Here is a 24,768-nt window from a genome sequence, read left to right on the forward strand (position 1 = left end):
ATGGGAAGATGGTGAAATAGATAAAGGGGATTAAGAGTACATTTATCATGATGAACACCAAGTGATGTATAGAATTGTTAAATCATCAGGAGAAAAAATGAGATAAAAAAGAAATAGTCTAACTGCCCATTGTTTTCTAACTTAGCTACGGAAAGTATGCATTAAATCCTTCTTTGCTGGAGCATGAGAGAGAGAGAGAGAGAGCATTAAAAGGAGCATGAGCTAGAAAAGGTGAGAAACATGGCCCAATCACATTAATAAATAAACAAGGATTCTGTGGAGCAAAGCACTGACCTTGGAAATGCAAGCACACTGTTGGGTCGCTTCCCTAAGATCTCTCTGCTAGACAACACGGAGTCCACAGTATCAGGCCTCTGGAGGGCAGAGACAGAGAAGGGTTACAAGGGTTACACCTGGGGTGATGATCCAGGCCACAGACAAATCACACTTCAGGCTATCTCAAATGCAAGGTTACCATGGAACTCTATTGTTGTTTGGGTTTTTTTGAGTGCTTAAAGTCTAGAGCTTAAAATCCAATGGGGAATTATCTCATTTATCACCCTGGGTAGTCCCATACCAATTCCACCGATGCTGCCTTTTCTCAAACCATCTCCTCTGTGGAAATTGCATTCGGAGTTTATGGCTTCCTTTATACATCTTTAAGAGGAGAGCCAACTTATAGAAACTATCAGGAAAATGAGGCTAATTTCACTCTTGACCCAAATAATTCCGAAATTGGGTGGTTAAGAGCAGGACTTGAAGTCGGGTGGATTCATGTTCACATCCCCATACTGTTAACAGTTATGTAGCCTTAGACCCTGGGTAAATGGGGATAACAATAAGATCTAATTCATAGGATTTTTATGAGGTACTATATGTAAGTGGCTCGCACATAATAAGCACTCAACAAATAGCTATTATAATTATTATTACATTATACACTAATCACATTATGACATTATCCTAGTGTAGGAGAATATACAAAATTATTTTGGCATTAACGATATGGTTTACAAAAGATATTAAAGGGAATTTCTTTTTTTTTAAAGATTTTATTTATTTAGTCATGATAGAGAGAAAGAGAGAGAGAGGCAGAGACACAGGCAGAGGGAGAAGCAGGCTCCATGCCGGGAGCCCGACTCAGGACTCGATCCCAGGACTCCAGGATCGCGTCCTGGGCCAAAGGCAGGCACCGAAACGCCGAGCCACCCAGGAATCCCCTTAAAGGGAATTTCTAAAAAGAGATTTTAAATATGTTTCCAGGAAAAGCAGCATCAGTGAAATAAACCCACAGCTTCCCAAGAGAACCATTCTGCAAGACAGCCCTGAAGTTTAAGTTATGGGACATCTGAGGGGAAAACAATCACTCTCACCACTTTACAGCAATTTTCCAAAATGTGTTTTATAGATGTTATCAATATAGGATTAAACTAAAGTTCCATGATTCATGATTCAGTTAAAGTGGCTTCTTTCCAGCCCGACTTCTCAGACCCTTTAATATGCCTATGTGCTTTGTTCCTCTGTTCACGAGGGCGATACATGTAGCAGTTTGCCATCTGCTTTGGCCTCCAGATCTTTTCTTCATAGAATCTCTCTCAGGACGACTTCTGGAAAACTGTCCTAAAAAGTTATGTCTTAGAGTACGGCAGGCCAATTAAAATGCTGTCCTCTCTTCTAAACACATTATTAAAGCTACGAAGTTTCATAGAATCCCTGAAGATTAGAGATGCGCCAGTGCTTTGGCTTTGCTTCCAATGTGTTTTTAATGGAAAAAAAGAGAGGGTTCTACCCTTGTGTGTGTCTACTTCACACACACACACACACACACACACACACACAGGGTTGGTTCCTCTCCTTAAAGCTCTGCATGAAGCTAGATCATGGGAAAAACACCAAAGCCTCAGTATGCGCAACTCTTAAGTCCCCATCCCAGAGCTCCCTGAAAGGAGAAATTTGAGGGTAGAATTCGACCATATTTATACACTTTTGGTTAAAACTCAGGCTTTGGCTTTTGCTCTATGGGACTTGGATTATACAACATTCTATGATAATCTAATTAGCTTATATCAACTTTGTCGTTGCCAGGAATGTACGTAGGGCACACAAAGCATCCAGTTAGTTCTGTTGATTGTTTCACCACCTCCTTAAACTCTGCTATGTCCACCTTACCAACTACTGAATAGTTAACAATGATGGGGTCAGTTATGAAATCTGTTCCACAATATGGCAAATTAAAAGCTAAAGACACATTTCCATGACTCGATTTATTGTAGGCTTTAAATACTACATTAAATTATTACATTAAATACTACAACCAGGGTGCCTGGGTGGCTCAGTGGGTTGAGCATCTGCCTTCAGCTCAGGTCATGATCTCCAGGTCCTTCTCCCTTTGCCCACCCCCAGCCCCTCATTCCCCGCTCCCACTTGTGTGTGTGTGCATGCACTCTTTCTAATAAATAAAATCATTGAAAAAAAATTTTTAAGTAAAATACGATAACAAAAAAAAAACATTTAGAGAGTCTGATTCTACCACTTATTAGCACCCTGACTTCAGGCTTCCCACATAAGCTGAGCCCCCATTTTTCTCATTTATAAAATCAGGATAATAATAATACCAGTTTTTTTGTTTTGTTTTGTTTTTTAATAATACCAGTTTTACAATTGTTTTGAAACTCAAATGAAATAATATATGTGGAGGAATTTTTAAACTATGAGGTACCATAAAATATTCAGAATTATGAGTTTCTATTACTATTTGTATTTTTCAGTTGGCATTAATTCAAAATTTAGTTTATAGTTTCTTTGCCCTTCTAACCTTTTGGTCAAAGAGTAAATCATCTATAAACAAGTACTTCTTTGCACTTGGGGGAAGAGCCATTTAAAATATGTCAATATGAAATTTTCTTTTTCTTTTTTAAAGATTGACTTATTTGAGAGAGAACACGTGTGCATGTGAGCAAGGGGAAGGGCAGAAGGAGAGAGAGAAAGAATCTCAAACGGACCCCCTGTTGAGCATGAAGCCCAATAGATTAGTATCTCATGACTTGAGTTGAAACTGAAAGTCAGTTGCTTAACCGACTAAGCCACCCAGGTGCACCTCAACCTGAATTTCTCTCAATAATGACACACAGTAATTCAAAGCTATGCTTGGGAGAGGGGTTTGGAGAAGGAAAACGTAATTTACATTTGCTAGAGCTTTTGCCAATGCCCCAGTTCCATCCATCGTACAAAGGAAGTCCTTATAAAATCTCATCTTCACTTTGTTGCCTCTAATCACAAGGACCCCAATTCCTTTGAAAGTAAATTCCACATTTTGTTTGATGGAAATGGATCGTGATAAAAAAAGCAACGTCTCCTTCACACATCCTTCCACTGTATCCCTGCTAAATGGACCCTCCAGGGATATCATGACAAAATTAAGTGGAACAACCGGGATATCACCTAGAGGGGAAAAAGACAAGGTGGGGGGGAAAGAAGTGGAAATTACAAGGACATATCATATATACTCACAAATAATTATGATTCTCACTACTCAAAAATAGAATTGTCCACATGAAGCCCTTAGCTGTACCCTATTAACAGACACTAATCAGCACAATTTTCCCTAAAAGTATATTTTTGCTCAAAATAAGAACAATTAGCTTTCTAAGCAGTACTCCAGACAAGCTTTTATTTTCTCTTGGAGACACAGTTAATAACTAACTCCATCTCTCCATCAGAGTTTTCTGAAGTTTTCAGCCCCCTTATCTCTCAGGACATACTGTAGCAATATTTGCCTATCTTCTCCAGTTATTACACCATTTTAAAATGTTTATAAATATCTATAAATATCTATATATTATATCTATATATATTTATATTTATAAATATCTATAAATGTCAAGTGTTTTGAAAAGATAGTAGAAGTTACCTTCAAATGAAAGTATGTTTTATTAGAGGATATCAGACTGGATAACTTGCTTTTCCTCCCTAATGAGTCCATAAATGATATTGCGAAGGAATATGGTTATATCTAGCATAAAAATAAGCAGAATCTATTCCACTACAACAGACCACCAGTCAGAAAAGGGGATAAATAATAAAGATGATCAAAATGATAAATCCAAAAAGAGGCAGTAAACAAGACCCATTAATAGAGGAATAGGATAGAAAGAAGAACATTCTGGGACGCGTGGGTGGCTCAGCGGTTGAGCATCTGTCTTTGGCTCAGGGTGTGATCCTGGGGTTCTGGAATCGAGTCCTGCATGGGACTTCCTGTGAGGAGCCTGCTTTTCCGTCTGCCTATGTCTCTGCCTCCCTCTCTGTCTCTCATGAATAAATAAATAAAATCTTAAAAAAAAAGAAGAAGAATATTCTAAACATTCATTCAGCAAGCATTAATTTATAGCTTTTCAAGTGTCCAATAGTGCTGGCTGATAAGGATTAATATCTCTACAGGACACCAGCTTCCCTATATCAGCCCATAGTCTTCTGCATGATTTAATGGTGATTCTATACCACCTCTATCCACCTAATTTTTTGTAAATTTCTTAAAAGAGAATGCTATATTACCCACCTCCAGATTATCCCCTCCCATTCATCTAATGTCTCTCTTCCATCTGTCTTTCAGCCGATGTATCTCAGTAAGGATACTATCATCTCATGATGGACAAGCCAATGAATGTATTGCAACTCTTACTCTCATGATCTTCTGTAACTTCTGTTGACCATGCCCTCTCTTTGCTCTTGTATCCATAGCACTATTCTTGGTTCTCCAATTTCCTCTTCCTTGGTCTTCTTTGATGACTTCCTTTCTCTTCTACTTCTGATAAGATAGGGCTTTATTGTTGTGTTGTTGTTTGGTTTTGTTTTGTTTTTTTTGACAAAACTTTGTCCTTGTCTGTCTCCTCCCCTTATTTCATATCTTCTCTCAGGTAACTTTATCCAAATCTTGACTTCTAGTCCCCACCCCTCTCCTAAACTCTAGAATTATCTCCACCTAAGTATCTCTACAGGAATTTCAAATGTAACATGACCAAAAGTGAACTCACTATTTCATTGCCCCCCCAACCTTCTTTCCTCCTTCATTCCCTATGGCATTAATGAGAAGAATGTACATCTGTTTTCCAAGAAATCTAAGTCATGCTTAATACTTTCCTTCTTCTTGCTACCCACCACTCTCAACTGGAAGTGAAACCCATATGAAATATGTCATGAATAGATTTCTTCGTCTTCCTCCTGATTTCCAATGCCTTCATTAAGGTTTTTACTATATTTCACCAAACTACCGTAATTAAAAGAGCTATCTTCCTAAACTAAAAACTGTACTAACATAATTCCCTGCTCAAAAACTTTCAATGGCTCCTCATTGCCTATAAGATGAATTCCAAAGTGCTTATCATAGTGCCTAAGGCCTTTTACAATTTGACTGCTACCAAACATTTTTGTCTTACCATCTTCCACTTGCCTCAACAATCATATGCCCTGGCCACACAAAACTACCCGTTACTCTCATAATAGGCTTTACTCTTTCTTTTATTCTTGAATTATTCCTATTATTCCTGAAATATTTTCTATAGCTTCTCTGCCAGCAAAGTCCTATCAACCTTTAAGACTTCCTGGTATACTGAGTGGCTCAGCGGGTTTAGCGCCTGCCTTCGGCCTGGGGCATGATCCTGGACTCCCAGGATCGGGTCCCACATCAGGCTCCCTGCATGGAGCCTGCTTCTTTCTCTGCCTGTGTCTCTGCCTCTCTCGCTCTCTCTCTCTGTGTCTCTCATGAATAAATAAATAAATAAAATCTTAAAAAAAAAAAAAAAAGACTTCCTGGTATATGTCATCTTCCTAAATTTCCCTGAGCAAAGTTAAGCATGCTCTCCTCTCAGCTCCAGTTTTGATCAATGCTGCTTTCACAGCATTCAATCATGTTGCAACACTTGCTTATATATTTCTTTCCCATGCTAAATTCTGAGCTCTTCAAAGCAAGGATCTTGTCTTGACAATCTTTAAGAATCACTGTATGTTTAGTTACCTAGTCAATTAATGATGAAGAATCATAACCCCAAAGCTAAACTGTAGACAGAATTGTTCTTGTGAATCAATTCAAGCGTATATGTTTATTTTTATTATTTTTTTTATTTTTTCAAGCGTATATGTTTAATCTGAAATTTCTTCAGCCTTGTAAAAAAATTAAAAATTAATTATGCAACCCTGTAAAAAATTAACTATGGATCCTTTTATTAAGATTTTATTTATTTGAGAGAGAGAGCACAAGAGAGAGAAAGCACAAGCAAGGGAGGGGCACAGGGAGAAAGTGAAGCAGGCTCCTGGCTGAGCAGGGAGCCTGATATGGAGCTTGATCCCAGGACACTGACATCATAACCTGAGCTGGAGGCAGATGCTTAACTGACTGAACTACCCAGGCACCCTAGATCTAAACTACTTTTTTTGGACTATACTACGAGATCCAAGACGGAAAACTAATTCTATGGAGCAAATATTTTTGTTAAAAAAAAAAAAAAGTTGGGGATCCCTGGGTGGCGCAGCGGTTTGGCGCCTGCTTTGGCCCAGGGCGCGATCCTGGAGACCCGGGATCGAATCCCATATCAGGCTTCCGATGCATGGAGCCTGCTTCTCCCTCTGCCTGTGTCTCTGCCTCTCTCTCTCTCTCTGTGACTATCATAAGTAAATAAAAAAAAAAAAAAAGTTGGCCTTATTTTCACTTTATTTGGTAGGTTTTGATGAATTAGGATATTATATGTCCATAAAACTCTAGGTAGAATTCGCTGAAAAGTCCATCAAGTCTACCATATAGTTTATGTACATAATGAATTCTAAGTACAATTTGTTTGTATTGTTTTCCCAATCTTTCATTTTTTGGTGGGAAGTTACTCTGAAAATTAACTTTTGGGGAAGTTAACATAAAAGCAAGTTTTAGCCTTTTCACCTGCTGACATTGGGGGTAGGCTATCTCTCTTTATCCATGTATGAGTCTGATGCAAGAGGAGATGATAAGGAAGATCAAAAGGAACACAGTCCAAAAATCAGGAAGGAAGCCCCAAAGCCCCTAAGTAACCAGGGCAACTATCACGAAGTCCATACACCAAAGCTGGAATGTAAGCAAGCATCCTGTGTCAGGTGTCATGTCTGTTTTGTTTACCACTGTATCTCAAGCTCTTGGAACAAGGCCTAACACATAGTTGGTCCTCAGTAAATATTTGTGGAAAGAGGGAAGAAAGGAAGGGAAGGAGAAAGAATCAGGGAGAAAGAAGGAAGACTTTAGGGTGTGAGAGGTATACAAGGTATTCATTAAGTTCTTATGGAATTATTAACCTTCTCACTTTTAAATTCTAATAATTTAGATTATATATGATAGAAACACAGTTAGTGATCTTTTTCATAGCTAATACAGACTGTAATTCTAACCAGAGACCCTAATTAACTTTTTCTTTATAGCCACTTTTAACTTCTGAAGGCCTAAAAATATGAATAAAGCCTGTACAACTCTGTAAAGAGGTATTTATATAAATTTGCCTTGATATCACATTAAGTCTTCCCATGCCTGGCTCTGAAGCTACTAAGGTATAAAATGGCCTGCAAGGAAGACTGCATATCATTTCCTGTGTTGGCCCCTTCCTCTTCCAAAGCTCACCTGAAAAGTGAGCTCCTCAAATCAGAAACCGATAAAACAGCATGTGAACAAACTTTGCCCTTTCATTTTCATCCCCATGCCAGTTACTTTCTGAGAAAGTCTTAAATATTGAAGAGATTTACCAGGAATATATATTTTGTTTTGTTTGAGTCCATGAATCTGTACTAATTTCTCCGCCATGATAAACATGGGCCTCTGAATCAGAATAAACTTGTTGTTTCCCACCTCAAGTTTTTGTCTCGTGAAAGTGAAAGTTCCAAGTCCTGGAATCTGAACCCCCTAAAAGAAAAAGGAGGGGGCAAAAAAAAAAAAAGAGCAGCAATCAGAATTCACTGAAGGGGTAAGGAAAAATAGCCCTTTGTACCGTTATCCAAAAAAACATGAAGAGAATTAAGCCTTAAATAGTTAATGATCTCTACAATCTCTTACAGCTATAGTATGTTATGACTCTAAGTTTTCATTTAAGTATAAATGTAATAATATATTGATCTGCAATACTTCTGACATCAGATCCCCCATCTCCATTATCATTCAAAGGCTGTGAAGACTAAGAAAGCTTGTATGGAGGCTGCAGCTACTTTTAATCTATGTTTAAGATTCCTCTTGTCCTAAGTTGTGTGAAATTCTAAATTTTAATCATTTGCCATACAGAGAAGGAATTTAAGAGGCCATAAGAATCTTTGCTTTCTCATTCCCTCTTTTAGGTTTTGTCTCTTATTTAAAATCAGACAATCCAGCATCCAAGGCATATGCTGCAGTGTAGTGATCTTGGCTGATGGGTAGAAGCAAATGCTTTTGGCTCTCAAACTAGGTCTCTGTCTCCCTGGAAATATCATACATCAAGGATTACAAATGCCTACAGGCGCCATGAAAGAATGTAAGGGAGTGAAGGTAGCCAATCAGAGGACGCAGTAGCCAGAAAGTACAAACCCTATCCAAAGGCAAGAGCCCATTGTTGGCTCCAGCCCAGTGTCATTGTGCAGGAATGGAAAACCGGTATTATTAAATCTGCTGATTTTTCAAGAAAAGATTGAAACAGATCCAAAATTTCATGTAAACTGTCCAAATTTTAGGTGGTGGTGACTAATTCAAATATCAGACCAAACAAAGTAATTCTGAAGGATGAATTTAGCCAAAGGGCTATCAGTCATATTGGGACCTCTGGGTAGCATATAAAAGTTCCACAATTTCCCAACTCCCTCCAAACTCCTCAAGATTCTGTCCAGTTTTATCACATCCAAATTCAAAGCTGGGCAAAGTTCCTCATTTTTGGCAAGTTGAGTTCAGTCCCTGATTGTCTTCTTGTACTTCAGTTAAAACCCATTCCATGTAAAGGCGCAAGATAGGAAACAGCATATCCTTCTACAGCTATGCCAGGAACTCTCAGGTCACAGAAAAACAGAATACATCTAGTTCCTCTACACATAGCCAGGCTAATCAGTGTTCTGCTTGCTATCACTACAAGAGCAGAACTTTTACAAATTCATTACCTACGAATAAAATCCATGTTTGTTAAATCTATTATCCATAAGTATATCATAAAATTACAGGACTGAAAGTTAAATTGGATAGCTATCTTGCTCACAGTAAAATTATACAAGACTAAGGAGAAAAGACCTTTTGGACTCTTGCATTAAACCTAAAGTATAAATCTTACCTTGTGTAGGGATAGCTGCCGTTCCACAAATCCTGAAACATTCGCCCAGATAGTAGAGACTTCTGAAATTCAAAGGAAATAAAAAATATTTTAAGCTCTCATGTGCTACTATCTAGTCCTAGTAAATAAAAAGTAAATATGAAATGCAGAATCAAATAATACTAATTCCTAATTTATTCAGAATTAGCAGAAAATAAGGTCATTCCCCAAAGTTAATTTTCCTAGTGACTAAAGCTCACCTTTTAAGTTCCAAAATGTGCTTAATAATAATAAACAAACTTTTGAATAAAATCTTTCTAGGATAGAGGAAACCCTATCACACATTTCCTTTTACTCAATAAAGGAAATTCTATAAATTCTATAAAAGTGTGACAGAGTTCCTCTTATTCTATAAATAGAGCTAACCAAGTATAATCTAGCCTTTTTTAAAGTTTTTATTTAAATTCCAGTTAGTTAACATACAGTGTAATGTTAGTTTCCAGTGTACAATTTAGTGTTTCAGCACTTCCATACAACACCTGGTGCTCATCATAAGTGCACCCCTTAATCCCCATTACCTATTTCACTCTCACCTTTTCTTAATGACCCATTCAAAAATGATTTAAGGAGTGTCTACTCTGTGGCATCTGAGCAATATAAACCTTCATTCTTATACCATTATGTAACACAGAAATAAAGGCAAGCACCATTAAGGCATGAAAGGCTGTTATCTGTACATTAACTGTCTCTATACTTCTGTTTTTGCTTAATTCTCTTTTTTCGCGGGGGCGGGGGCTCTTTATAGAGATTGCACGTGTGTGTGTATGTGTGTGTACGCACTCATTTATCATCTTTTTCCACAACCTTGCCCATATGATAAACTCCATGACAGCAGGGACCTATACTGGTTGGTGAACTGAATCTATCAACACTGAGTAGTATGTAGTAGCTTTCAGTATTTTTTAAATGTCTTATGCCCATATAACATAATTACTAACCTATAAAACAATGTATTTTTTAAATTGAGATTCTATTGACACCTAAGATTATGTTGATTTAGGGACGCCTAGGTGGCTCAGCAGTTAAGCATCTGCCTTCAACTCAGGGCATGGTCCCAGGATCGAGTCCTGCATCGGGCTCCCTGCAGGGAGCCTGCTTCTCCCTCTGCCTCTGTCTCTGCCTCTCTTTCTCTGTGTCTCTCGTGAATAAATAAATAAAATCTTTTTAAAAAAAGATTTATGTTAGTTTCAGGTGTACAACATGATACGCTATTTGTACATATTGCAAAATGATCACCATATTTTTTTTTGATCACCATATTTTTTATTTGCTTTTTTAAAAATTATTTTATCTATTTGTTAGAGAGAGAGGGAGAGGAAAGGAGCACAAGTGGAGGACGGGGAGAGGAAGCAGACTCCCTCTGAGCAGGGGGCCCAATCCCAGGACCCCGGGATCATGACTTGAGCGGAAGGTAGACACCTAACTGACTGAGCCACCCAGGCACCCCTTGACTTACTTTTCATTCTCATTTGTTACTCTTAGACTACCAGCTGTCACCTCTCTCTGCTGCTAGTGCTCTGCAGAACCCCTCCATAATCCTAATTTACTGCTTCTGATCTATGTTTTTTATTTCAACAAATATACTAATATTATGTCTAAAACAATAATTTTTAACAACAGACCTTTGGGTCGGGACCCAAGGGACTTTACTTTGAATCAGTGCACAGACTTCTCACTTCTGCTTTGAATGATCAGAGAGAGGTCTTCTTTGTTTTTCTTGTTCTGAGTTGTGTTTCCGCCCACCCCCCCAAAGAAAAACTGGTAGAAAAATAAGTAGTTGCCAATAACTAGCGTTAAATATGTGATATAAAGGTATACTCTAGGTATAACTAATATTTAGAAATACAAAGACTTGGCGGTGGCCACTGTGCAAACCAGACTTCGCTGGCTCCTGTGCCTTGCTCCACTTCTTCTGCAACCAAGTCTGACAAACCCAATATGGCTTAGAGTGAGAAATTTGATATGTTGAAATTGAAGAAGACAGAAACGCAGGAGAAAAACTCACTGCTTTCAAAAGAAACGACTGAACAGAAGAAGCAAGCAGGCGAATCTTAATGAGGCATGCATGCCAGTATGCACCACACGTTCCACAAGTAGTGCCTTCTTTTAGCTATTTAACTTTGTCAGATGCAAAGAAGTTGGATCAAGTTTAAATGACTATGCTGCCCCTTTTGACACCAAAGAATCGAGAACTACTGACAACGAAAGCCACGCTTGCCTCTTCCATCTGCCTGGCTGGCTGGCAGGGAAGGAAAAGAACTTGGATGTTGGTAATGGAAGAAGCTGGGTGGGAGAACAGTAAAATCTAAAAACGAAGCTGGTCTGAGGTGTCCTGCAGGCTATAAAATGCAGTTTAATCAGAGTGCTATTTTTTTGTTCAAATGATTTTAATTATGGGAATGCACAATTTTTTATATGCAAATAAAAAATTTAAGCCTAGAAAAGGAAAAAAAGGAAATGCAGAAAATTAAGTCTGTCTTGATATCTCCATTCCAAACCTAATTATGTGTATTAAAGATACTTTCTTTTTTTTTTTCCAAACACACGAATGTTTATTAAGAAGCTCGAGCTTGGGTCCAAGTATACCCGACACAGCGGAGCAGGAACTTGGGCCCCAAGGTGGGTTTCAGCTTATAAAGATACTTTCCAGGGGCGCCTGAGTGGCTCAGTTGGTTCAGTATCTGACTCCTGATTTGGGCTCAGGTCAGGATCTCAGGGTTGTGGGATTGAGCCCCATGTTGGGCTCTGCACTCAGCATGGAATCTGCTTAACTTTCTCTCCCTCTGCCTCTCCCCCTGCTCATGGGCAAGTATGTGCTCTCTTTCTCTCTCTCAAATAAATAAAATCTTTAAAAAAAATACTTTTCTTTAAAAAAAAAAAAAAAAGATACTTTCCAGTGAGGAACTCTTTGCAAATCAAGAGTGTTATGTTTTAATTCTCCAAACAAAAGATCAAGAACAGTGACATTTACCAGGTTGCCACATTGGAATATGGATACAGTTGGTGACAAAAGACCAATTCTTTCCCAACTTTGGAAACTGCTTGATTTATTGGTATAACTTTTATTTCTAATGGCTTAAACCACTACCTAAAGCAGGGAAATTACAGTCTTTTAATTCCAGAATATCAAGGTTATAAGTATTTTTATTAATATGCTACAAAAGGAATAGGTTAGGCAATGAGAAGTACCAGTGATTCTCATGGGCATCTGGGAATAAGTTGGGTGATGGAAATTCACTTACCACCGAGAAAACTAGGGCTGCATGCTACAGTAAGCCAAGTGATTCTTCCCTTCACACTAAATCACAGAAACACAGTTTATTATAACCAAGTATTTTCTCTATCCTGCTCTATCCTACTGTATTCCCCACTCCTTCCCACTACGATAGACAAAAGAATTCTACTTCTGGCTGCTAAGCACTAAGAAGATCTTTCAACCAATCCCAATTGTATACTAAATAAAATTTTTCATCATGACCAAAAATGTCATTAAATTACTAATAATACAGAATCTCCATACCCGGATTTACACAGAGATCTTTCAAAGTTACTAAGTCCAAACTGTTAAGTCATTTCACCTAGACTCATGATACATAACTCAAATTTCAGGAAAGCAATCTATTCCAAAAGGAAATGATTTAATTAGAGCCAGGAGAAACTATATCGCTTGCAACCAAACCCTAATGAAAAGACTTGATGGAGCTTAACTGGAAATTTGAGGATCATCTGTCTTCACTTGGATGGTATATTCAAGTCATGTTGTTTTACTCTATACAATCTAATGGATAAATTATGTAAGAGGAGAGTCTATAACTCTAAACTGAAATTTGTTACTTCTTACTGAAGACAAAGAAAACCTGCACATAATTTCCTTTAGGAAGCTTTAGGGTCCTGCACTTCAACTGGAATAGATGGATTTGAAAATCTTACAAACTATGATTTTTAACTTTGATTTTTCTGACATCCTAAAGTCAGAGGACATCACTAAATCTCAAAATAGAAACTGTAATCCAGTCTAAAACACAAGTTAAAGAATATGCTACTTTTATATTTTAGAGAAACCTGGGGTTATTTATTTTAATCAAATACTGAAATACCAAAAATCACTATTATAAAGAAATAATCCCTGGACATTTCTTCTATTCTCGGTTCAACCATCATTTGACTTCCAATTCTAAACGTTTTATGCATTCAAAATCATATTTTTAAACACAGTGCCAAGTAGCAGGAATACTTATTTTACATATGATCATTATAAAAAGGAACTAAGTGTCCATTATGTAAATTATAGGATAATATATGCTTGAAATAGATGTTAATACCAAATATAAAAGTTCCCTGACTTCATAAGACCTCTTCTAAAATTAAAATACTGACACAAAAAAGCAAAATATTCAAGAGTGATTTGAACAAAGAAACATACTCCCAGAGCACACTGCAATGGAAAGATCAATGTGTGGCCTTCCTGCCTCTGCAGATGGCTAGCTATATGTAGTCTTCAATAATTTGAACAGTTCTCATCCATTAAATGATGACTGGGCATTCTAAGTACCCTAATTACATTATAGTAAACTTTGGTGAAACACGTGGAAGCAACAGAACTTGATATATACAATGATGAAAAGTTAATTTATGTGTTTTGCTGAGATTGAAAGTTCATCCTCATCTCCTTACAATGGTTCATCTGTGAACGTTAATAAGTAGTCATTTGACTTGTGTTTCTGTTGTTCAACCAATAAAGCTCTTGCTGAGCGGTCCCCAATGGTCCCCTTGTCCATAAATTCAATAGATATGTTTAATTTTCACCTCTCCCACCCTTCAGTCTTATCTAACACTAGTGATCGCTCTCTCCTCCTTTAAACACCTCTCCATTGGCTCCACACTACTGTCTCCTGGGTTCTCTTCCTACCTGTCTAGCCATTTCTTCTCTGTCTCCTTTGTAAGGTAATCTTCCTCAACTCAGCCTTTAAGTGTTGGAATTTTCAAATGTACAGCCCTCAGCTTTCGGTCTTCACTCCAGACTCTGTTTAGGCAGTCACATCCATACCCAGGGCTTTAATGACTGCCAATATGCTGATGACTCCCACGTGTTTTTTTTAGAAGCCCAGACACCCTCCCTGTTTTCAGGTTCTAGACATGTGTATCCAACTGCTTCTTTGGATATCTCACAAAAGACACGTCATGTGCTCAAAACAGGACCTTCCTTCCCTTGAATCTTATGCTGTTAGCCAGGGTTTTGATCTCAATGACTGGCACCACCATCTATTCAGTTATATGAGCCAGGAACTCAGAACTCATCCTTGAGACTTCCTTCCTCTCCCACCCTCCTATCCAGTCCACTACCTGTAGAGTTTACCTGTAAATAGCCTTTTGGTCTGTCTACTTCTCTCCACTTTTACTGCTACCATTTTAGACCAAACTACTATTCACTTTCACTTAAGTTACTGTTCTAGGCATTCTTGACACTCCAGTTCATTCTCCACTTTGCATCCAGAGCAATCGTCTCAAAACACAAACTTGATCATGTCATTCAACTCCTCCTTTAGCCCCATGCAAAACACTCAACAGCCTTCAGTCAGGCTTAAAATAAAGGCTACCATCTTTAATATGATTACTAGGCCCTGCATCACCTGACCCATTTTCTTTGCATGATGTCTGAGGAGCAGCCATTTGGGGTGGTTGCTTTTAGCTAACATTTATTGAGCACTCACTTTGCCCTGGTCCCCAAGTTAATACATTATCTCTTTTATCAAAATCCTCAGTTGGCCCCTTTCGCTCATTAAGGCAGTCAATAAAGAAACTGTCTCTGGGTATCCAATATGAGCCTGCTGAGATTACCAGCCCGTTTCCAAGACAACATAGCCACTCCAGTGGATAGGGAAGGAGGTTTTCCACCTCCTCCTCGCAGCAGGTGAAGATCCAGCCCCCAGGGCACTCACCCCTTATCAAGTACTTACCCTCCTGGCTGAGCGACAGCAGGGTAGGCAGCACCTGCCTGCCCTGGTCCTGCATGGAAGGGATGATAGTGTCCAACATCGCAGCTTTCTAGTTGGATCGGTGCTCAGTCCTCAACAGGTCTCTTCTTTTTATGGAGTTTGTACAAAAGTGATTTTTCCCACCCTCCAATCCCTTCTCCACAGAGCTACGGATGTCTCTTAAAAGTAAAAATTACCAAATCTTGATTTTATTTTTTCCTTCTTTCTTAAGTGTTCTTTCTCACTGTCCCTCCCACTGCCCTGGTTCCTCCTGAGGGGCTCCCACCGCAGGAACCCCGAGGGCTGTCCTGCACCAGGATGCACATGAAAGCCTTTGGGGACACTGAGAGGACACCGAGAGGCCCAATGACAGGGTGAGCGGGAGCGAGCCCAGAGCAGGGAAGGGAGGGTAGGCCAGCCGCAGGGTGGCGAGACGTGTTGCTAAGACGCGACAAAGGCTTGCGGCGTTGCTAGGGTGTCAACCCGGGGCCTTGGCTCCGCCCCCCAGGGTGGGTCGCGGCCCACGTTGCCAGGGTGATTCCGGAGCGCCCACGGCAAGGCTGGGGGGTAACTCCGTGTTTATCTTTTCCTTTCCCTTCTTCCCCGGGGCAGCGAAGAGACTTGGTTGCTTCTGTAACCACCTTGCACCCGTTCGGAAATACTTTCTAACCCCGGCGTGGACGTTTGCGTCTGCAGATCTGCGGGAGGGCTGGAGTTTGAACTGGATTTTGTTTCTCGCGTTTGGTTTTCCCTGGAGGGCTGGGGAGAGAAACGGACGTTTCTTTAATTACAGTCATTTTTTAATTCCCTGTACACTGCACGAACGTCATCCTGTAGGATGACTTGTTGTAATAGTCAGTCTCCCCTCTGCTGATAATGAATTATCCCAAAGTGAACACACACGTGAGCCCCACCCAGGCCAAGAAATAGAACTCTTGCATCCACCACTCACTACTCACTTAGGATTAGGCAGGCTACCCTAACCCTCTGAGGTTCTCTATGAAAACTGGGAGTTAATAAAACTAAAGTCACACAAAGAGTTTTCCCAGAGTGTGTTCCACAGGATACTAACTTGTGTTGATAAAAATAAATGATAACTGGAAAAAGGAAAGGAGGGAGGAGGAAGGAAGGGAGGGAAGGAGGAAGGAAAAAAGGAGGGAGGGAGGGAGGGAGGGAGAAGTTCTGTCAGCACCACAGAAACATCTCACTCCTCCTCCAGCCATTATTCCAACAAATACTATAAATTTGTTTTATCTGTGTTTCAACTTTTGGAATCATATAGTATGTATTATTTTATTTGTGGCTCTGTCCCTCAACATGATGTTTGTAAGATTCTCCATGGTTTCGGTGGTAGCAATTTGTTCGTTTTCACTGTTGTATATTATTCCTGTGTATGAATATGACACAATTTATTTATCCGTTCCATTACTGAGGGAACATATGAGTTATTTCCATTTGAGGGCTAATAGGAATAATGTTGCTGCAAACATCCTTCAACAAAACTTTTGATGTACATCCATACTCATTTCTGATGTGTATACAATTAGGAGTAGATTATGGGTCACAGGAAATGCAGATTTTAACATATAATGCCAAGCAGATTTCCAAAGTGACTATTGCAATGGTGGTTGGAGGGAGAAACCTCTGGCACTTAGTGTGAACAGAAATTAGGGGTGCCTGATGGCCTGCAATGTACACTACAGTCCTGTACAGTGAAGACTGTTCCACATTCTGTACTATGTTGCAATATCTCATCAGATTTCTATGTAAGAAAAGAAAAGGCTACTTATGAACCTAGAAAAAAAATCCACTTTAAGTGCAAATATGAAGAAGTTTTTACTTAGTTTCAATATCACTTAATATCCTAGAAATTCAAAATCCAAGTAAACTGAGAAAAGATTACACCTTTCTTTTCAGGATTTAAGAATTCTTCACTATTTAGGAAAACTATAATCATTACAGTTGATGAGGCTGGTGGCAGTTGAGTAGCCAACACACCTAAGCCAGACTGCATTTGTAGCTGTGGCATTCATAGTGATTCTTCCTGTTGGTATAAGGATGTGGCAACTTCATTGGCCTTCCAGCATAGTCATGCCTGAACACACAGCTCTCCAGCTCCCATATATTATTTTACTATACATTACTTACATTATACTAGAGCTCTGACTTTATATTCATTTTTTGTAAGTACACTCCACGTTCAGTATGGAGCCCAGGGTGGGGCTTGAATTCACAACCCTGAGGTGAAGACCTGAGCTGAGATCAAGAGTTAGATGAGATACTTAAAATACTGAGCCACTCAGGTGTCCCATTTATATTCATTTTTAAGTGGTATGGGTAAATAAGCTGTATTATCCATAAACTTCACTTTAGATAGTAATAAGGCGCTCAGGCAAAATATTTGTTATAAAAAAGAATCGTTGTGTCTAATAGGACTGAGAACCTCTGTGCTGGAAAATGACAAGCTCCATAACTCAGCCTTTCTCTCTCCACCTTCTAATAAGAAGCTCAGAACTGGGTTTTAGGCCTTTCATAAGCTGGTTTCTTGGAAAAATAATTTCCTCCCACTCTCTCCTTTATGACCTGCCTTCTGCCCTTAGTCTATGAGGGCAGTCTATCCTGTTTAGTCCTCAAGCACTTGTCTGCAGAATAGGCTGTCTCAAATTCTTTGGGGAAATAACCAGGGAAGGTTGTGGAATGGGCCAGCAGCAAATAATGGGCAAACTCTTTTGTGACAGCTGTCTTGACAATTGCTGAGCCAGCTACTTTTTAGTGGTCATGTCAGGATTATTATTCAATCTTAAGATAATGAAGTTGAAAAAATATATTAGTTTCTTAGAATAATAGATTAGATTAACCTAAACATGGTGATGACACTTCTAGTCTCCAGAAAAGTTGTCTTCACTTTCAAACAATGGTTATGAAATTAGTGCTAATTATTAGTGAATTATAGATGACCGAAGGAAGATCTGCAAATGATAAAGGCAAAGACTTTTCTTTCAACATCTTTTCCTTTTACCAAAAGTCTCTTGACAAAAGAAGCTGTGGAGATACATGCGACTCAGTGTTTACTAGCAACTTTAAATGAGCTATAAACATGTATCCTGAAAATACATACCCTTTAGTTGATAACAAAGCTCAAGCAAACCTTGTAATTCCACTGCTTACAGAATTTGCTCTTTGGATACACCTGCATGGTACAGACAAAGAAATATATAAAACATCGTTTGTAATGCTAATTCTTAGAATTAACCTAAGATAACCATCACAGGGAACTAGTTAAATTGTAAATTGTACTTTGGAATACATTTTAAGAGTTTGCTTAAAAGAAAGTTGTACACTGGGCAGCCCGGGCGGCTCAGCGGTTTAGTGCCACCTTCAGCCCAGGGTGTGATCCTGGAGACCTGGGATTGAGTCCCACGTTGAGCTCCCTACATGAAGCCTGCTTCTCCCTCTGCCTGTGTCTCTGCCTCTCTCTCTATCTATCTCTCTCTCTGTGTCTCTCATGAATAAATAAATAAAATCTTAAAAAAAAAAGAAAGTTGTACATTTATGTGCTGATATTTTAAAAGTTTCAAGATATATTTTTTATTTTTTTTTAGTTTCAAGATATATTAAGTGAAAACTTGCAGAATTGTATTAATAATATGCTATTTGTTTCAAGTATACATATAAATATATATGTGTATTCATATATATGTTTATAAATTCATAGAATATTTGAGGAAAGACATAAAAATATTAACAGTGGCTATTTTGGGATAGTATGGAATTTCGTGTGGAGAGCAGTTCAGAGAACTTTTAGGTTAACTTTTCTCCTTTACTTACTGTTTACCAAGAGCATGGATTATCTTAGCAGTAATATATTTTTTTAAAGATTTTATTAATTTATTTATGAGAGACACACAGAGAGGGGCAGAGACACAAGCAGAGAGAGAAGCAGACTCCCTGCTGGGAGCCCAGTGTGAGACTCAATACCAGGACCCCGGGATCATGACCTGAGCCGAAGGCAGATGCCCAACCACTGAGCCACCCAGGTGTCCCCTCTTAGTAGTAATATTTTAAAGATAATTTGCAAACAAGAGCAACAGAGGACAGAGAGAGATAGAAACAAACTGGGCCAAAGTTTTTCAAAGTACTTTAATATACATTTACTTTTGTACAAGCTTCAACTCACCTTGCAAAACTACCATTGAATGGGCAGTCACTTTTACCCAGACCTCAAAACATACACAACATCCAGTGGTTTGTACCAAGGGCAACTTCTCAACCTATTAAAAAGGAAAATATTTGTAATATTCTTGTTTTAATATTACACAATACAATAAAAATTTTCAATAAATAATTTAACTCACATCTATTAAATATCTAATACATGTCAAGCACTTTGCTAGTTGGTAAGAGGAATACAAAAGAAACCCCTATACCATTCATTCACCATTTAACAAATATTTATTGAAAAAAGTTCTAAAACCAGGATTGGGTTCCAAAGATAATGTGTAAATTGAAAATTCAATAAATGAGCCAAGTTACTTTAGAAATAACTTCTTAGGAAGGTACCATGTTAGAGACCCACATAGCATCTCTTGGTTCATAGACCCAATCCAGCCAGTTTTCCCTCCAGCTTTGGATCAAATCACTTTCTTGTGAGCATGTAATGAAGCAATTGGCTTATGATTAGGAAAGCAATCTTGTCTGAAAAATTCAACTAAATAGTTGAATAGTAGCATTGCACTCCGCACAGTGAGATGCTTACACTATAGGTACTTGGAAACTGAGACAGACTGAAAATATACCAGATGCATCTCTCCAATCCCTTGTTTACTCAAGGGCTTAGGCAGAAGTGGGCTTCTGGTGGCTTTCTACCACATTAACTTAGCTAAGATGGAATTGCATTTCCCAGAATTCCCTTCCCTGTATGATTCTAGGTTAGAGTTAGTAAAGAGATAAATTTGTGTGAGATTTGAAAGGCAGAAGTAAAACATAAGATATGTTTATGCTCTGAAGATCATTGTAGGGCCAGGCACTGATCTGCTGGCTTACCACGTGGGCATGGCCACGGCTCTCCAGCTCCCATCAGCTCTCCTCTCTCAGCTACTCTGAATCCTAAACTAGATGCCTGTTCAACAGTGTGGCCAAAGACACCACCTTATCCTACAAGTCACATGTATCACTGAAGTTAGATACAAAAGAGACTAATGCAAGTCCTAATTTGTTCTTATAGGTTCTAGTTTTTCCTCGTGGTTTCTGGCTTATCCTCACCAAATCCAATCTTTTTTTATTCTCCCCCATTTCATGACCATCTTTCCTTCCTGACTGTTGTTCCTGCTGACTGCAGGCCCAACACCAGACAGGCTGCTGAAGCAGCCCCTACAATTACATAAGGGCTAATGCTCATAACAATCCCATACGCTACATCATTCATAGGGCTTCAGCTTCTCTGTCTACACTAACGGATTCAGGACTAGTGGTTAAAACTGAACCGTTTAAATTTATTTTCTTTCTGCTCTACTTAGATTTGAAGTCATATAAATTAAGGGCTTGTGCACTGCAGCTCTATTATAAAGACACATTATATAATACTGGAGTATTATATTCTCCAGTACTGTATTAAGATGAAGCTCATATTTCACTACATGGCATAAAAAATCCATATTTGAGGTGGCAACTAAAATCAGAGAAATTTCTGAGGGAAATGAAGGAAATCCAACAGATTAAAAGGATAAGTGCTGGGGTGCCTGGGAGACTCACTCGGTGAAGCAGCTCCCTTCAGCTCAGGTAATGATCTAAGGGTCCTGGGTTCAAGCTCCACATCAGGCACCTTGCTCAGAGGGGAGTCTGCTTCTCTTCCTCCTTCTCTTCCTCTCCTCTACTCCCCAACCCCTCATGTCAGAGGTATGAAGACAATGTAATGGAATAACAAGGAGAGGAACATTACTTATAACTGAGATGATTTGTCTGAGTGCTAAGCAAAGAGTTTTGGGCTTTATCTGGAAGGTGTGGATGATTCCTGAGGACCTTGGAATAAGATGATGACCTGATCATTCACAGAGTATTATATTCTCCAGTACTATATTAAGATGAAGCTCATATTTCACTACATGGCATAAAAAAATCCATATTTGAGGTGGCAACTAAAATCAGAGAAATTTCCGAGGGAAATGAAGGAAATCCAACAGACTAAAAGGATAAGTGCTGGGGTGCCTGGGTGACTTACTCGGTGAAGCAGCTCCCTTCAGCTCAGGTAATGATCTAAGGGTCCTGGGTTCAAGCTCCACATCAGGCTCCTTGCTCAGAGGGGAGTCTGCTTCTCTTCCTCTCCTCTACTCCCCAATCCCTCATGTGTGTGCACGCGCTCTCTTTCTCTCAAATAAATAAATAAATAAAGTTTTTAAAAATAAACAAACAAATAAACAAATGGATAAGTGCTAACCATTGTAAGGCTAGCCACAGGATGATTAATGTCACTGACAATGACAGCTGTTTATAGCTTTCTGAGGATGAAATGGCAAAGATATAACACAATTGAAAAAAGGTAAATTAGCTAATGTAACAAATGAGAATATTTTGAGACTAACCTATAGAATGATCATCCAAAAAGGAAAATAGCAAAACTCATCAAATCAGACTATTTGAAAACAGAGCATTTCAAGAAATAAGTAGCACACCATTCTGCCTGGATTATTTATAGGATATAAGTCATACGATAGGACTTTCGCATGTTTAATAGATGTGACCTCAATGAATAATAAATATGATAATAATACCCATGTATATCACATCTGTTTGTGAATAGAAAGGTGATATTTATGCTATAATAATCTGACTCGCTCTTCTTATAAACATTTTGTAATTTTTTTCTATTTCACATGTGCTGAGATGAAAAGTTTGGCATTGAAAACCTGCATTAACACCTAATATTAGCATAAATCTTTTGTATGGCTGAAAAAATTATATTTCTGAGCTTAAATTTTAATTGATAAAAACAGGAATAATGATGATAAATACTAATAGAGGAAATTCCCAAAATTTTAAAAGAAATAATGAGAAAAACTAAAATAAGATTTCATAGTTACCAAAAATTCTTAACTTACAGTTACTTGCCTAATTTCACTATTATATTATACCATTATACATGAGCAAAACAAAATGTGTATTCTATAGTCAAAGGAATACTTCTGGATTTTTTTTTTTTTAAGTGAAGACTACTGGTCAATAAGAAAGCTCTGAAAAGAATTTAAATGTAAATGACTTTAGGCAATGTGTGATAACTTGGTTAGCCAATTCACATCACACAAAGATTAATTTAAAATGGATTATGGAACTAAATCTAGAAGCAAAAACTATAAACCTCCTCGAAGATTTTAAAACATGTTTTAAAACATAAGAGAGAAATCTTATATTTAGGTTAAGTAAATGTTTCTTAGGACACCAAAAGCATGAATTACATAAGTTAAAAATGTGATAAATGGGACTTTATCAAATTTTAAAGGTTTTGTTCTTCAAAGAGCACCATTAAGAAATGACAAAGAGGGACACTTGGGTGACTCAGTGGTTAAACACCTCCCTTAGGCCCAGGGCGTGATCCTAGAGTCCTGGGATTGAGTCCCATGTCCCACTGCTCCTCCCTCTGCCTGTGTCTCTGCCTCTCTCTGTGTCTTTCATGAATAAATAAATAAAATCTTATAAAAAAAAAAAAAAGAAAGAAAGAAAGCTTTTAAAATGGGCAAAATTCTTGAACAAGAACTTCTCAAAAAAGGAAGCTAAACATACATCTATCTTATGATGCAGCAATTCCACTTCTAAGTATACCCTCCCCAAAATAACATATTGAGTTGTGTGTCTATAAAAATTTGTTCAAGAATGTTTATAACAGCTTTATTCCTAGTAGCCAAAAACTGCCAACAATCTAAAACATCCATTAACAGTATAAACAAACTATGGCACATTCATACATTGGAACATGACACAACAAATAAAAAAAGAATAGACTGAGACACCTGGGTGGCTCAGTGGTTGAGTGTCTGCCTTCGGCTTAGGTCATGATCCCAGGGTCCTGGGATCAAGTTCGGTGTCAGGCTCCCCGCAGGGAGCCTGCTTCTCCCTCTGCTTATGTCTCTGCCTCTCTCTGTGTCTCTCATGAATAAATAAATAAAAACTTTTTTAAAATGAAATTCACACATCCAGACTGTGTGTAATCTCTGTGGGGCAGTAATTCCTGGTGACCACACTCCATTACTGAAGCTGAAGGAAACAGATCCTTGCCCTCCTTGACTCAGCAGAGCCAGGCACCAAGCATGTGACACATTATCAGATTATGTTATCAGATGCTCTTTCTTAGACTCAGAATGTTAAGCCAGTGAGAGAAACAACAGAAAAGTCTGGAAGATGTGCACTTCAGGGATGGAGTCCCCTCCTCACTATTCTGCTTATGATAAGTGCCAAGATTCCTAATGACCAGGGCTTCAAAACCCCCTTGATTCCTGCCCAATTCCAAGTCAGTCTCCCAGATCCGATTACACTGTCTGCTTCCTAATTGTCTCTCAATAATCCCCTTCTCCTTAAGATAGTTCAAGTCAGTATCTGTGGTCTTGTCTGCTTACAAGTTTGTCAAACAACTAAAAGTCAGACTTGTGTTGGGGCATAATATGAGGCTATACATCCTCCCATCCCATTATCAGAGAATAAACCTGAGCATTGAGGAGAAACATTTAAATCCTAGCTTAGTCAGGTGGCTTAAGTAGAGCCATGTGCAATTAACATGAGGGTCCTTTGCAAATGCCAGTAGGAAGATTAGACATTTCTAATGTAGATTAGATTGGGTAGTCCTAGAATAGAAATCAATCCTCAAAATAGCATACTAATTTCAGGTATTTTAAAAGAAAACCAGCTGCAGCTGGGAAGCACTCAGTGGATTCCCTTTGCTCTCTCTCACCTTACAGAACATCTCTCCCTGCAGAGACAAATGGGGGAGAAAAGAAGGACCACGTGTATATAACCAATGAGTAGATTATGCAAGGAATTTATGAGACACAAAAGAAACTAAGAGTTGAAATTTCTTTATTCTGTGGGTTAAAGAGTGACTTATCCAAAAGACAAAGAAACCAGGAGAATCTCTCCTGAGATACTCTGTCACTTTATGGCTTATGCAGTCTAGCTCTGCTTTTATACAGGGCAAGGGAAAGAGTTAATTAGACGAAAACCCTAGTGCTTGCTTCCTGCCTATGGACTCCATATGACTTCAAAACAGTAAATTGACCTTGTGAGTAAAGAACAATGTAAAGTTCTATAAAGGTCTAATGAGTACTTAGAAGAATGTATTTGGTATAGGGCAAGAGAACCCTACTCCATGACTGCTCACAGCTTATCAAGTCTTTTTTTTTTTTCATGGATCATGCCTTTGGTGTACCTAAAAAGCCATTGCCACACCTAAGGTCATTGAAATTTTCTCCTATGTTGTCTTCCAG

General features: G+C 38.5%; 1 protein-coding gene and 1 pseudogene across 4 annotated transcripts in view; one reads left to right on the forward strand and one right to left on the reverse strand.

The window, feature by feature from the left end:
- Nucleotides 1-15,770, reverse strand: part of CCDC81 (coiled-coil domain containing 81) — a 41,319-nt gene extending 25,549 nt beyond the window's left edge. Inside the window, exons 1-6 of one of the 4 annotated variants that reach the window (XM_038568369.1) lie at nt 15,284-15,769; nt 12,569-12,624; nt 9,288-9,349; nt 7,753-7,909; nt 3,185-3,441; nt 295-374 (exon numbers count right to left, since the gene is read on the reverse strand). In XM_038568369.1, coding sequence (XP_038424297.1) covers nt 295-374; nt 3,185-3,441; nt 7,753-7,819 — 404 coding nt within the window. In that variant the 5' untranslated portion in view covers nt 7,820-7,909; nt 9,288-9,349; nt 12,569-12,624; nt 15,284-15,769. Of the gene's footprint in view, nt 1-294; nt 375-3,184; nt 3,442-7,752; nt 7,910-9,287; nt 9,350-12,568; nt 12,625-15,283 lie in introns of all 4 variants that reach the window. The other 3 variants (XM_038568368.1, XM_038568370.1, XM_038568371.1) reach the window with 3 other exon arrangements.
- LOC102156566 lies at nt 9,388-11,381 on the forward strand (annotated as a pseudogene).
- Nucleotides 15,771-24,768: the final 8,998 nt, after the last annotated feature.

This window comes from Canis lupus, chromosome 21 (genome assembly GCF_011100685.1).
Source record: "Canis lupus familiaris isolate Mischka breed German Shepherd chromosome 21, alternate assembly UU_Cfam_GSD_1.0, whole genome shotgun sequence".
NCBI classification, from domain to species: domain Eukaryota; kingdom Metazoa; phylum Chordata; class Mammalia; order Carnivora; family Canidae; genus Canis; species Canis lupus.